The 14,123-nt window shown below is 44.7% G+C and overlaps 1 protein-coding gene across 13 annotated transcripts in view; it reads left to right on the top strand.

Moving 5' to 3' along the window:
* Window positions 1-14,123, top strand: part of shot (dystonin-like protein short stop) — a 710,700-nt gene that overhangs the window by 226,161 nt on the left and 470,416 nt on the right. For all 13 annotated transcript variants that reach the window (XM_075874376.1, XM_075874375.1, XM_075874379.1 and 10 more), the window contains 8 exons: window positions 1,467-1,628; window positions 2,265-2,567; window positions 4,195-4,716; window positions 4,868-5,179; window positions 5,794-6,120; window positions 6,481-7,017; window positions 7,176-7,404; window positions 12,387-12,604. In XM_075874376.1, the coding sequence (XP_075730491.1) occupies window positions 1,467-1,628; window positions 2,265-2,567; window positions 4,195-4,716; window positions 4,868-5,179; window positions 5,794-6,120; window positions 6,481-7,017; window positions 7,176-7,404; window positions 12,387-12,604 (2,610 nt within the window). The remainder of the gene's footprint in view (window positions 1-1,466; window positions 1,629-2,264; window positions 2,568-4,194; window positions 4,717-4,867; window positions 5,180-5,793; window positions 6,121-6,480; window positions 7,018-7,175; window positions 7,405-12,386; window positions 12,605-14,123) is intronic.

Here is a 14,123-nt window from a genome sequence, read left to right as displayed (position 1 = left end):
TTGTGTTCTGTCTTTAATTTTCTTCCTTAACGGTACGCTTCTTTCTATATTTCGTTAAAGTCACCTTTATTCTCCGAGCAGGAATCAGTATTTTTGTCCTGCTGAAAGAATTTTCGTTTCGATGCTGTTTGGCTGCTAAGTTTCTGAAGGGAACACTGGAAAAAAGAAAGCATTTTCTAATAAAATGTATTATTCGTACAAAACGCAACATTTTAGTCTTACTGGGAATATAAGGTCCCTAGTCACAAGCAGCAGCAGCTGCTAAGAGTTGGCAAACATGCCCTCGTAGATGTAGCTTTCTCTGCAACATATGGGCTCGAGCTAGTACGCCGCTCGCACCTGTAGAGGCTGTTCTTGTCCTCTAGGCTTGTGCGAATAGCGAATTTTAGGTTCGAAGCGATCTTGAAGCAGATAGTGATGGTGATTTGAATACTTTCTTATCGAATTTCAATAGTATGTAGATAAATGGGTATATTTATCATGACATAACTAACCTGCGCAATATTTAAAAAAAAATTTTAACAAGGCCTGTGCAAATGCCATTTTTTTGGTTCTGAGAAATCGGTAACAACTTTGAAGATGGTAGCAGGATTAACTTTCAGTAAAATGTGAATGATAACCTGTAAATTATGTTTTAAAATTTACTGTACTTATAATATATAAGCCAGTATAACAAGCTTCTGAAGTGAAAAAAAAAAAAAATGAGTCAGTGTGAGGGCAATATGTCCATGTAACTTTGAAGTGGGGCTTCGTGACTGTGCGAATTTTTTTTTAATGGGTGTTTTCAAGGTTTAGCACTCCTTTACCTCAGTGAAACCACTTTTAGAAAGGTTTACACACAGACGAATATACATTTAAATAAGTGCTTTCACGGCTTAGCATTCTTCTACTGCAGTAAAACCACTTTTATAGAAGGTTACATGTGAACTAGTTAGATTTATTTGTTTGTTTCGAATACTTTGAAATTGTCTATAAATTCGACTTGAAGTGAATTCGAATACTGTAGTATTCGTTCAAATGTTCAAAGCCTTTGAATATTTGCGCAAGCCTTGTTTCGCTTACGGGTGGTGTGAGCTTTGTGTGCATAGGGCTCAGCGCTCCCAACTTGCTGTTGGTCACCTGGCTCACACTATGTGAATGCCGTGGTTACGTATAATAGTTTGACTATTGTTAAGCTTTAAACAAAAATATGAGCGGGGCCCATAATATGTATTCAATTTTATGTTGCCATCAACTACTGCATATATCCTAATGATGATAGGCATTAATAGGCATTAAACGGTTTAGTTTAAAGGGCGTAGACACTAACCTTGGTAGCCAAGTTCACCAAATTTGGTTATTTCAGACATTTCTCTCCATCACGGGAAATCAGAATTGGATTCTGTTGTAGTGCCACAGTTTTTATTATTATACTTTACACCTAGAGTGTATGTTGCCAAACACTCCGGCATTTCTGGCAACTGCAGCAATTCCGCAAGTCTCATGTGGAGCCACTGGGTCGGGAAGTTGACAATGCGAATCGAGCTGGCAACGCGCTGATCCAGTCAGCATCGCCAGGTGTCAACACCACTCTCCTGGAACGCGACATTGACAAACTCAACGACGAGTGGAACCAGCTGAAGGAGAAGGTAGGCCCCGTATAAATGCTTGGCTAAGTTAGTTTTTCTGGTGCGATTGCTGCTCAACGATGTGCCATTTCTTTCTGCCTACAAAAGGTATCGTTGAAAAGCATGTCTACTTTTTGTAAACCGTTACTCCAACTTATCTTGAAATAGCTGTGAAGGAAAAGTTTGGTCATAGTTTTTTTATGAAAGATTAGTTTCTTTTTATTTTAAGTTTTTGTTGGTTTTTTGAGGCTGTCTTGTTGCTTGTTCAAAAGCAATTTTTATCCTTTTAGGCTATAGCGGTTTTTGAAGCTGCCTTTCAGGTTACGCTGGTAGTCTATTAAGGGACCCTATGTTTTTGTTTCCCGTGCATTTAAACCTGGCAGCCAAAACTGCTAATGTCCATTAAACAATGAAACTGCGAATCAACTTTGCAGGAAATTGATGTTTGCACTTGACCATTGATTGAATGAAGATTCATGTGAAATAATGTAGTATCTGACTGCCCATGCTTTGAAGATAGACAAAAAATTTTCTTCCATGAATAATGAAAAGAGTTGTTTTAGCAGCATAAAGGGCTTTGCTTTTGATTGTGTGAAGTGAGTTCATTCTGCCAGGACAACGCCGTGTGCATCTAGAGCTTTTTTTGACACCCGACAGGTTGGAGAACGCGAGCGTCTGCTCGAGGCAGCGCTGCTGCAGTCAGGCAAGTTCCAGGAAGCCCTGGCCGGGGTGGCACGCTGGCTGGAAGATACGGAAGAGCTTGTGGCCAACCAGCGTGCTCCGTCGGCTGACTACAAAGTGCTCAAGGCACAGCTGCAGGAGCAGAAGTTCCTCAACAAACTGCTGCTCGACCGGCAAGGCAGCATGAACTCGCTGCAGGCCATGGGCACCGAGGTCATGCGGCACCTGTCGTCAGCCGACAAGGCCCACGTGCAGGCACAACTGCACGACCTCAGCCAGGTGAGAGCCTAGCTGTCTTTCAAGCACAAATACGTTTGCTTCTTCTGCTGGAGGATGTTGAATAGAGGCTCACAAGAGAAGCTTGGGCTTGTTTGCTTGGCATGGTTCAGGGCAAAAGACAAAAGATTGTAAAGACTGTGTGGCAGAGGTGGCAATCGTAAGTCATACACTATCTTATCATCTAAACAGATGGATTGGCAATCTAGCGCGAGCAAGTCATCTCACATCTGCGGTAACTGGTAATGACCATCGCAGTCACGGTTGCACAGCTGCAGTCATCGCCTGGGAAGGCTGTGGCAAGGGCAGCGCCCATGCCGCAGCCCTCGCCGACGTCTGCCCTAGCTTTCGCACTGCCGCTACCCTCGCTACCCTATTCCCAGTGTCCATAATTATGATGATGATGGCACTAACTGTGGTGCCACCTCTCGGCCTTACGGTTGCCGCTTTCGCCACACAGTCCTTACAAGGTGAAGACAGAGAATAGATAGCACGAACGAGTGCGCGTGTGTGTCGAGCCTTTTGTCTGTCTGTATTTTTCGTTTTTACTCGAGCTGTGCAGATAGCAATTTTTTTTTATGCGAATTGAATTTGAATATTGAAGTGTCAGTGCGAATCAAATAGAATATTTTTCAATACTTCTCGGTTATTTCTATAATATTCTTTAGGGGTTCAAAGTGAAATAATGTGGAAAAAAAAGTTGAAGAGGATTTTTAAGTATATTTTGGTGAGATATAGCCACATGAAAGCGTTTTTTTCTTGCTGGATTCCAGCAAAAAGAAACGCTGGACTTTTTGGACTTCTTGCTGGGTTCCAGCAAAAAGTCCAAAACAACATTAATTCAACCCCCACCTCTGCCGGGTCTATCATCTCCATGTTGGAACCAACGTTTTCACGAGTCAATACATTTTCGTCTGTAGTGAAGCCTGAAAGGCAGGCTTGCTGCAAGACGAGAATAGAATAAGGTAAAGCATATTAAAAATTTGAAGGGGTCATTTTTATTCGGACATTGACTACATTTGTCTTTGGGAGGTTCAAATGGTGAAAATTTCAGTGCGAATCGAATGGCAAACACTATTAAAAATAAATCTTCAAAATTTCGAGTATTCGCACATCTCTAGTTTTCACCTTGTACCATGTTGAAGGAAAAGCCTTGCTTATCTCTGCAGTTTTCATGTTAAGACACTCATGAACTGCTCTTGATTCCCCTTCTCATTGCTGCAATTTTTGACACATAGAAGCAATGTGCAAAAGAGGCTCATTTGCCGCTGTGAAGCTAGAAGAAAGTGTTCTAAGCAGAGGCATCGGCACTCATCTGTGGCTATTCTGTATGGGCATCAAGGTTGATGGCATAGATTGGTGACAAGAAATGAAAGGCACTTTGAAGTTTTTGCTTTAGAGAGCCAAACTATCTTTCTTTTGAGACATATTGTCATATAGATTTTGATCATCTGTCTGTAGTTTCGGTCAATAAGTAAGGTCAATGAATTATTGCGCTGCAGTGCAGTAAAAAAGTTTTTTACTGGTTGCTTGCTCTATGCAGCGTCTTGTAATCAACATCTTGTTTAAGTCCTCTACTTTGCTTTGTCACTCCATTGTACTTCACTCCATTTGTTTCCCGTTTATGCAGCGATTCGACCGGTTAGTGCGAGGTGCACAAGAACGCACGGCAGCCTTAGAGAGGACACTGCCCGTGGCCCGGTCCTTCCAGGAGCAGCTGTCACCGCTTGTCGAGTGGCTGGAGCAAACAGAACGACGGCTCACGGCCATGTCCACCTTGCCAACGGATGCCGACCGTCTCGCGCAGCGGGCACAAGAACACCGTGAACTCCATCGTGACGTGCTGGGACACAAGCGAGCCTTTGAAGCCCTCACTGAGACGGCCCAGCAGCTCATGTCTCTGGTGGGTGACGATGAGGCCCAGGCTGTAGTCGACTCGCTTCAAGAGTTGACGGACCGCTATGCTCGCCTGGTTGGGGACAGTGAGCATCTGGAGCAGCTTTTGACGGAGGCACGTGCAGGCGCTGGTGCTTTTGCACTCGCTTTCGAAGACCTGCTTGTCTGGATTGGTGAAATGGAGTCTCGCCTTGCACGCTACCAAGTGCTCAGCGTCTACGTTGAGAAGCTGCAGGAGCAGTTTGACGAGCTGAACGTGAGTGTGCCCCGCTTGCCAAATTATTAGGCTCTTTAGGGAATAATGTGGAATATTTTATGCACTTTTGCATGTAATAGCCGTATGTGTACGATAGCCAGCCAGATTGGTCGCAATATGTTGTGTTTGAGTGTAGATGCTTTTCTTACAGGAACTGAGTGAGGAAGTGTCCGATCACCAGAAGCAGGTCGACGACCTGAGTGGGTCTGGGCAGGAGCTGATGCGGCATGCGTCGGGCAACGATGCCATCCAGCTGAAAGACCGACTAGATTCTCTGCAATTGCGTTACACAGACCTGGCGCAGCGTGCGGCAGAGCGCCTGCGACAGGCTCGTGAGGCCCTGCCCGTTGCTCAAAACTTCCACACTGCCCACGAGCGTCTCACCCGGTGGATGGACGATGCTGAAGCACAGCTGCGGTCTCTCGAGGCGGCAGCCCTCACTGCCCAAGAGAGTACCATGCAGGTGAATAGCTTTGTGGTTTTGATGCTTTCATCTGTTGGTTATCGGTAGCTTTGTGCAAAACTCTCTGATTTACTTCTGGGGTTTTCTTATTTTGAGACATGGGTGCTTGCAAGATGAGCAGGTGTGGTGGCTTCTTTGAAAGACAGAAACAAAGGCACAATATTGTTTCATGTTCTCACAGGCTGTGTGATATGGCTTGGTATGCCAATTACTCGGTTTCTATGGTACTTCATAGCCGCTTTCATCACACTTGTGCATAGGCCAACCTCAGTTCAAGTAGGAACATTCTCTACTAATAAGGAAGCAACATTCTTATTCTGGTTCAGTAAAGTGTGATGGTTGTGAGAAGAGCTATGGCAGTTGGTGTGGTTTGACTTAGGTTTTTGTGCAGTCTCTATCTTCATTATTTTGGAACACTGCTGATTTCATACGAGATAAAAACAGGATATGAGGTTACACCAAATACACCGAGAGTGTAAATGAAAAATTCTATGATAATGGTATTACATATAATTGCCTCTAACTGCACTGGTAAAAAAAAGGTAGCGACAAAAGATGAGCACCGCTGCACAGGTTTTCTTTATGCAAAATACCTTTTTCCCTTGGTGTTTCAGCGTCTCGAGCAGGAGCTGCAAGAGATGCGCAGTGTGTTGGAAGTCGTGAACCATCTGGGCCCACAGCTGTGCCAGCGATCACCCGGAGAGGGTGCAGGTGTGGTTGAATCTATGGTGTCTCGTGCCAACCGCCGCTTTGACGCCATATGCGAACAGATCCAGCGACGTGCTGAGCGCCTTGAGCTGTCGCGTCAGCGCAGCCTTGAAGTAACCGGTGACCTGGAAGACCTGCTCGACTGGTTCCACGAAGTGGAGCGCCAGCTGGCTGATGCTCAGCCCATTGTGGCCGAGCCAGACACACTGGCTGCCATGCTCCGGGAGCAGAAGGTGAGCCCTGGTCACAACTCTCTCTGCTTCACGATTCTAGTGAAATCATAGCACAGTTACTGTTGCAGCACAAGTGACAGAGATGGAGCAAGATGTGTTGCGCTGATTAGTATTGATAGAAGTGCAAATTTCTAGCATTGGTAGCTATTTTTATTTAAATATAAGTGCAAGCTAAAAAAGGCAACATTTGTTACAGCATCATTTAGCACCAGTGCCGAAAAAAACTGGAGTGCTAGCATATCATGGCGCACTTCGCTGTGGCATCGCTTGGCATGCCAAAGTCCCATGCTACAGCTTAAGTATCTTGTGTAGATGAGTGTGGACATAGTGCTCAAGTAGGTCATACATTGATTCGTGCAGGCCCTGAGTGAAGAGGTGAGCAGTCAGAAGGGCCGCGTGAGAGACGTCTTGTCGGCAGCCAAGAAGGTTGCGCGGGAATGGCCGGCCGAAGATCAGGCAGCCGTACGGGACCGAGCGGAGGAGCTGCGGGCGCTGTCGACCCGCGTGGCAGAGGCATGTGCCGAGCGGCTGGCAGCACTGGAACAGGCCCTGCCACTCGCCGAGCACCTGCTTGAGGCCCACAGCGAGCTTGTTGCATGGCTGGACGAGGCCGAGTCCGAGGCTGAAAGACTTGCTGCCCCTGCAGCCCCACACCCGGCTCACATCCAGAGGCAGCAGGAGCGTAACCGCGCCCTGCTGCAAGCGCTGTCCGAGCATAAGCCTCTGCTTGACCGGCTCAACAAGGCAGGCACAGCACTCGCAAAGCTGTGCCGACCACCCGATGCTCAGAAGGTGCAGCGACTGCTCAGCTCGGACAACGAGCGCTACAACGCGCTTCGGAAGCTACTGCGTGACCAGCAAAATCTCCTTGAGGAGGCCATGCAGTCCACCTCCCAGGTTATTACTTGTGATGTTACTCTGTTCACAATCAATGTCAACTGTTATGTTTAATTGGAATGTCTTTTATCTGAGAGCTATGTTCAGTCGAGGTTATGCATCAAGTTTGGAAAGCCTGGTTGCACAAAGTCTGAAAAGTCCTGCGCTGTTGCCTGCAGTTTGCTGACAAGTTGGACGGTATGCTGAGTGCACTGGCTTCGACAGCGGATCAGCTGAACAATGCAGAACCCATCTCTGCACACCCTGAGCGCATCCAAGAGCAAATCAACGACAACCAAGCTGTGGTGAGCGACCTGGGAAAGAAGTCACCTGCCTTGGAGGCTGTGCAGAAGGCGGCCCGTGAGGTCATTGCCAAAGCGGGTGGAGACCAAGAGCCCAGTGTGCGAGGTGAGCGAGACAACTCCAATGTAACTGCAGTTTATACTGCCATATTTACATGATTGTAGTTCGACCTATTTTGTCAAAATTTGAAAACCAAAGTTAGGGGGTTGATTTGGAATCGAAAACTAGTTTCAGTTGTAAAGTCTTTCTATAAATGATTCCTATTTATTCTTTGAAGCTAGCTTTTTTCACAGCTTTTAAGCACTGCAGTAAAGCCATGTTGGTCCACCAGAATCCAATTTTGTTTTCTTCAAAAATAATGTGTACAGTCGCCGACCGATTTTTCGGACCTGGCGGGGACCGAAAAAAAGTACGAAAAATCGAACAGTCCGAAAAATTCGTTTTTGCCAAAAATCTGAAGTTAATTGCATCAGGCAGGTTTAAAAAAGTCCTTGATGCTGCCTTGCCTCAAACTACGCTTGGAGGCAATTTAGTTTGCCCGTATTTGCGCCAAGGTGACATCGTCGCTGTAAACGCTCGACAAAATTGTCACCGCGTTGGCGATCTCCGACGGCTGCGGGCGGTCGTCGTTGTCATCCGACGACAACGACGACCGCCATCCGGAGTCGACCGTCATCCAGCGACATCTAGCTGCGAACGTCCACTCTCTATTAGCTTGATTATGGCAGCTTTCTTCTCCATCGTCAGGGTCGTATACTTCCCACGCTTCTTCACACCACCTGGCTCCCGCGATGGCACAGATAGCGGAGCCATGGCACCGAGAACACAAAATTCAATGCCGCAGATAGCCGCTGCGAAGCACACAACGTCTCGACGCTACGCGACACAACACGTGCAGAATGGCGACTGAAAAAAGCTGCAACGACAATAAAAGAATCCTTCTTTCGCCTCCTCCCCGTGCGATGTGATGACGATAGTGCTGACCGAAGACGAAAAAACGGCATCCATCACCGCGTCTTTTAAAAAGCAAACACGGCCTCCAAAACTTAAAATATGGCGTGCGCATTCCAATCTCGGAGGCAGGAAAAGCATCTGAAGACCAAGCTTAGCCAAGCCGACGGAAAATCCAACATGGCGGCGTTCACAATGGCTTGGGGCGTGGCACAAAACGAGCGATTTAGTCCGAAAAATCGAACTTTCAGGGGTGAATTCGCCCGAAAAATCGATCGAAACAATGCATTAGCTCTATGGGATTCCTGACGGTGCATTTATGAAGTCCGGAATATCCAACAAGTCCGAATTTTTGGAGTCCGGAAAATCGGTCGGCGACTGTATAAGTTTTTTTTGTGAAATGTGCTTGTGCCCCCCTTTTTTTTTTTCGTGTAGTTTTAGGGAGGGTCGACCTGCATTTGAGTCTGCTTGCAGTCGTGTAAATACAGTAACAATGATCTGCACTCTTGTTATTCAGCCACCTTGGCAGACATGGCTAGCACATAGATATTTTTTACAGTTTGGCAACTGTTCACTGACGTAGCTGTCCTATCCTCTTTGTGACTAGATTGTGTTGCATTATAGCTTCTCGACATTTATGTAAAGCAGGTTCATATATATAATTGATTTATTTAGTAGTGCAATTTTCACCTGCACAAATATATAACACACTGCTGTGTGCATGCCTGGGGTTGGTACATCTTTTGAGAAAAAAAAAAGAAAAACTGACCGAGCATGAATGTTTTTTCACGTTCCAAACAATTTGCTTTTTTGGCAGTGCTCTGAGAAACCTAACAAGATTAAGTTTTAAATGAATGTAGTTGTGTAATTAGAGCAAATTTTACAAGGGAGTATTAGCATCAAACAGGTGATGTCAGAATGCCAATCCCATGTTCCAAATATGAGGGGATGTCAAATTCGTACATTGTTGATCACTCCCATCCTTGCTGGCTTAAGGGGGCAGACTGGTCTTTGACATTGTTTGTTTATTTCTTCAGTGATCTTGATAAAACTGCACAGGGTTATACAGTTTTTTCTGCTGATTTCAAATATGTAATTAGTTTTCCTGTAACTCACTTTGTTGCTGAGATAACTTAAGTTCACTCCCTATTGTTTAAGGCCACAATAGAAAAAAAAGTGCTTAATTAAAAGTGATATTTAGGATATGCCAACATAGACTAATGACTATAGAGTGAAAGTATGGAAGAGGTTTTTGTTTTTAGACCTTTATTGGTTATTTTGCAGCAAAATGAACTGTACATTTTCAAAAGCAGTTGGAATTGTGTTACTATTTTGATTAGTAATTAATTAAAAGGGCATGTGCTCTAAATTTTGCTCCCATACTTGCATTCTACACACATACAAGTTTCCACTGCAAATAGAAATATTGTTGTACCTGCCCTAGCTGCAGAGATATTGAGGCCTCAAAATTGAATAGTCACAAATTTACTTTTTTGAGAAAAATGGAAAAAACTGAAAACACACAGTTTCTTCAAAAAGCAACGATCATGGTGCGCATGTTTAGCAATCCTCACGAAGGCGCTCATAAATCGGTAGTAGAGCTTTAGACAAAGGTGCTGGCAAATTATAAAGAAGCCTCAAACTCGGCTCCCCATTTTTTTGCAGGTTCTGCATGTTAACAGCACCAAGAATCTGGACAGTTAAAATGACAATACAAAAAAATTACTACTTCTTGGTGCGTGAAAATTTGCAGAGAGATAGAAAAATACTTGCAGAAACCAAATATGTCAATTATAAAAAATTAATATTTTTGTCACTTTTTGGTCCCAAAGAGCAGTCTGCCCCCTTAAGTCATATGGTGGCACATGCAACCACCAGGCTTGTGCGAATATTCAAATGCTTCGAATACCAGAGTATCCGAATTCGCTTCGATTCGATTTTAAATTACTGAAAATTTCGAAGTATTCGCAATGAACGAAGAAGTGTATGTTAAACCGTATGTAAAAGTGGTTTTACTGCAGTGTAGGAGTGCTATGCTTTAAAAGCATTTATACAAAGAAAATTTGTTTTGTCGCAAAGTCCCCCTTCAAATTTAAAAATGCCCTGCAACACTTATTGAGCGTGGTCAGGCAACGCTGCCGATCGGTAGTTGAGGCTACCGAGAACACACGAGCCAAACATTATAGCGCAGCACGCGGCCTGCAATTCACAATAAATTCCCAAAGTTGGCTAAAAATTGTTCTATTCTCTCGGCAAATGACACAAGCTCAAAAATCACTTGTCACAGCCATTGGCTGATTTGACATGAAGCGCTCGGTCGTTACTGGGGTCGCCATGGGAAGCCATCACTTGTCCATGCATACGCGCGCTTGCACTGAAAGGCTGTGTATTCCGGGGGAAAAAAAGAAGAGAAAAAGTGCTCAAAGTTAGGAGGCACATGTGACACATTTCCTTTTCCCGTGCTATCCCTCCCTGCTTTGCTTCCACCTCTTTCATCAGTACGAGAGAAGAGAGAATTCAATCGCAGTATGCGACAAATTTTTCCTACTCTGCTCGTACTGGACAGATTCTAAAAATTTTGCGGCGGTGAATTCGTGAGGCAATAAGCTTCTTGGTGATTTCATTCTATGGCTACTTGAAAAAGTGTTGCAAGGCCCCTTTGAATGAACATATTACTCTCAAACAAATTCATGATATTATCAAACTTAAAAGCTCGTTATGCAGCCTATATGCTCTAAGTGTAGCAAATTTGATAATGTTGCGTATTTTACAGCTTATCACTTGCATCTGTCTGAAACTCAAATCCCGCTACTACTCAAAGTAGTTTTGAATCCCTTTGAACGAAAAAACAAAAAATGGCATTTCCATAGAGCCCCTACTTCAATGGAAAAAAAAAACATAATGTGCAGGTGAGGTAGTCGTGATAAACATTCCCATTTTTTATATGTCATACATACTATTGGATTTCGATTTCAAATTATTTGACCAAAGTTACTATTCGCTTCGAATTCACTTTTGTGGGGCCTCGATGTGGAGAGCACCATGCTCTTAGTGTGAACGGACATAGTAGACACTGTCGGAACAAATCAAACAACACACATTTATTTAACTACCTTCAAAACGACAATATCGTCAGCCGAGTTATCTTAACATCAATTGTGATCCACACGCTAAACAACTCTACACAATATTACACAACACTCAACATAACAAAACAAACTCAAGAACACACTCAAGGCGGCCTCGCCAACGTTTGACTTACCACGAGGGCCCCCGGCGCACAACTCGCGGTGCCGCGCACCGAGACCCACCTCTACAGACAACCGTTCGCACAAACCGCCACCCACAAAAAGGACCGCTCACATCTCGGGCGCCGCCGCCCAGGCCTGCCACCAGGCGTCACACATCACTTTCGGTGCTAGGCACTAACCATGATGATGATGGTGGCAATAACAAACGCTCGCAGGCGCTACGCCCTCTACCGCACAGTAGCTGTTACGCCTGAATGCGGCTTATGCGCGAGACACGTCCGCCTCAAACAACTTTACGGGGAGTCTTAGCACCCCCCACACTTCAAACCTAATATTCACCATTTGTACAAGCCTAGCAATCACTATCAGCCAATTTTTCCTTGCTATTATTATAATCGAGCACTGTGCCATTCACTGAGCTTAGGCATAGTAAATTGAAAGAAAAGTCACTAGAGTTATGAATTTTGCAGTTGAATATGTAAAGCAACTAATTATGTGGAAACTACCTCATGCAATTTTAGTTATCAGTGTCAGCGTAAATTAACATGCCTTATTTTGCAACTGTTAATCAGTTCTGTGGGACTGGGAGAGCATTTATTCAACATATCTACAAGATTTTGTAGTGAGCTTGCTTGATGTTGCACACATTTGTGGGCACATCAAAATTCTTTGTAATGTTGAGTAAAGCGGAGTGTTTTCAAGAAAGGGTATTGTTACCAAGAGGGCTCTGTACTTCTAGCTGCTCTCCATTGTCAGGAAGCCACAAACTGCCGCATGCTCGCGCATGTGATTAATCACACACTCGTGCTGGGACCTTGAGCCATTGGGCGCTCAGTTTTCGGTGCTCGTGAATCTCGAAACTTATCCTCGTGTTTTTTTACACAGACATCCGGCAAAAGCTGGAGCGGCTCAATGGCTTGTGGGAGGCAGTCCAGCAGGCAGCGCGCACGCGAGGCCAGTCTCTGGAGAGTGCATTGGCCGTGGCGGAGCGCTTCTGGGAGGAACTGAACGCCGTCATGCGGGCGCTTCGCGACCTCCAGGAGAACCTGGACAGCCAGGAACCGCCAGCTGTCGAGCCGCAGGCCATCCACCAGCAACAGGAGGTGAGATTCATGAGAAAAGGGGGGTTTCTGAATTCATACCATAAGTGTAATAGCGCTAACTTGGAAGGTAAGACATAAGCCCTTGCATTGTCATGCCTTCTGTTTCCCTGTCCCCAATTTCGAGCTGATCTACAAATCGCTGCAGTCTTTTAGCATATCATGCCAGGATATTAACGAGAGCAGGTATTGCATTAGCATCCACTGAGTGGACGGCAATGATGATTTCTACCTGGCCACTGATGTTAGAGCTCTATCCAATTGATGCATGCTGGAGTGGAAACTTCCCATTCTAGAGCTTTCTGGACTTGCGGAACAGCCCTCTGGAGCACTTTCTTGCAAACATTAGGCCTGAAAGAGTAGTATCATTACTTCTCAAAAGCTACCGCTTTTCAGCATTCCTACGCATTTAACAGCACTGCAACATTACTTAACAAGAAGTAGTAGGAGATGCTTCTGGTCAATAATTTTATCTTCCAGTTAATGTTGATGGACACTGGGAACTGAGAAAGTTGTTCACATTTGTTTCTGTCAATATAGCAAGCATATTGACACAAGAAACCATAAATTTCAGCATAAGTTAGTATCGCAGTGAGTTGGCTTGGTCCATGACTGAAACCTTGCTCCAGTGTGCGAGAAGCACTATGGCGAACTGTTTGCAACATAATAACCTTAAAAGGCCAGTAAGCTACCTTCGGTCCAAACATTGTAATGAAGAAGAATATGCACACTTTAGTTATATGAACGTGCAGCCGCAGTTTGAGAAATCGTGCTATATTAAAAAAGTTACTAGGGTTGGAACACCCGTTTCAGCTGGTTCAAAGTTTTCGCACGGCCTCACCACCCTTCTCCGCCATAGGGAGGGGTAAGCCGATGCCCGTCATCGTGACTCTGCCCACTTTAGCAATAGGAGATGACATTGCCGATACGTCATCGGCGCGCAGCCAACGACCGAGTAGGGCTTTTCCCTAATGAGCACGTGTCATAGTGGCGTGGGAAGAAAGTGTGGTGCGAGCAGCACCCTTCCCTCGGCAGTAAAGTAGCAAGGCACCTCTTTATCCCAGAGGCCTTTGTTTTGGCAGCACCGCTTCTCTCGGTAGTCTCTTCTCTCGGTAGTCTCGGTCTCTACAAAACGACAGAGGGCAGCACAGGAAAATGAAAATGTGTAGGCTTGTGCGAATAGTGAATTTTAGGTTCGAAGCGAATTGTAATTTTTATCGAATAATTTTAAATCGAATTCGAATGGTATGTATGACATATAAAAAAAAGGAATATTTATCACGACTTAACTAACCTGTACAATATTTCTTTTAAATTGAAATAGGGGCTCTATGCAAATGCCATTTTAATTTTTTTCGTTCAAAGGAAGTCGAAACAATCTTTAGTAGTAGTTTCGGTAGGATGCGAGTGATAAGGTACTTAACGTCTTAAAATTTATTATACTTGAAGTATATAAGCCGTCATAACAAGCTTAATTAAATAAAGAATTTATTTGAGGGTAACATGTTCTTTTAAAGGGGCC

This window comes from Rhipicephalus microplus, chromosome 9, assembly GCF_043290135.1.
Source record: "Rhipicephalus microplus isolate Deutch F79 chromosome 9, USDA_Rmic, whole genome shotgun sequence".
Classification (NCBI taxonomy): domain Eukaryota; kingdom Metazoa; phylum Arthropoda; class Arachnida; order Ixodida; family Ixodidae; genus Rhipicephalus; species Rhipicephalus microplus.
The sequence above is the reverse complement of the archived record's forward strand: the minus strand, read 5'-3'. Positions and strand labels throughout refer to the sequence as shown.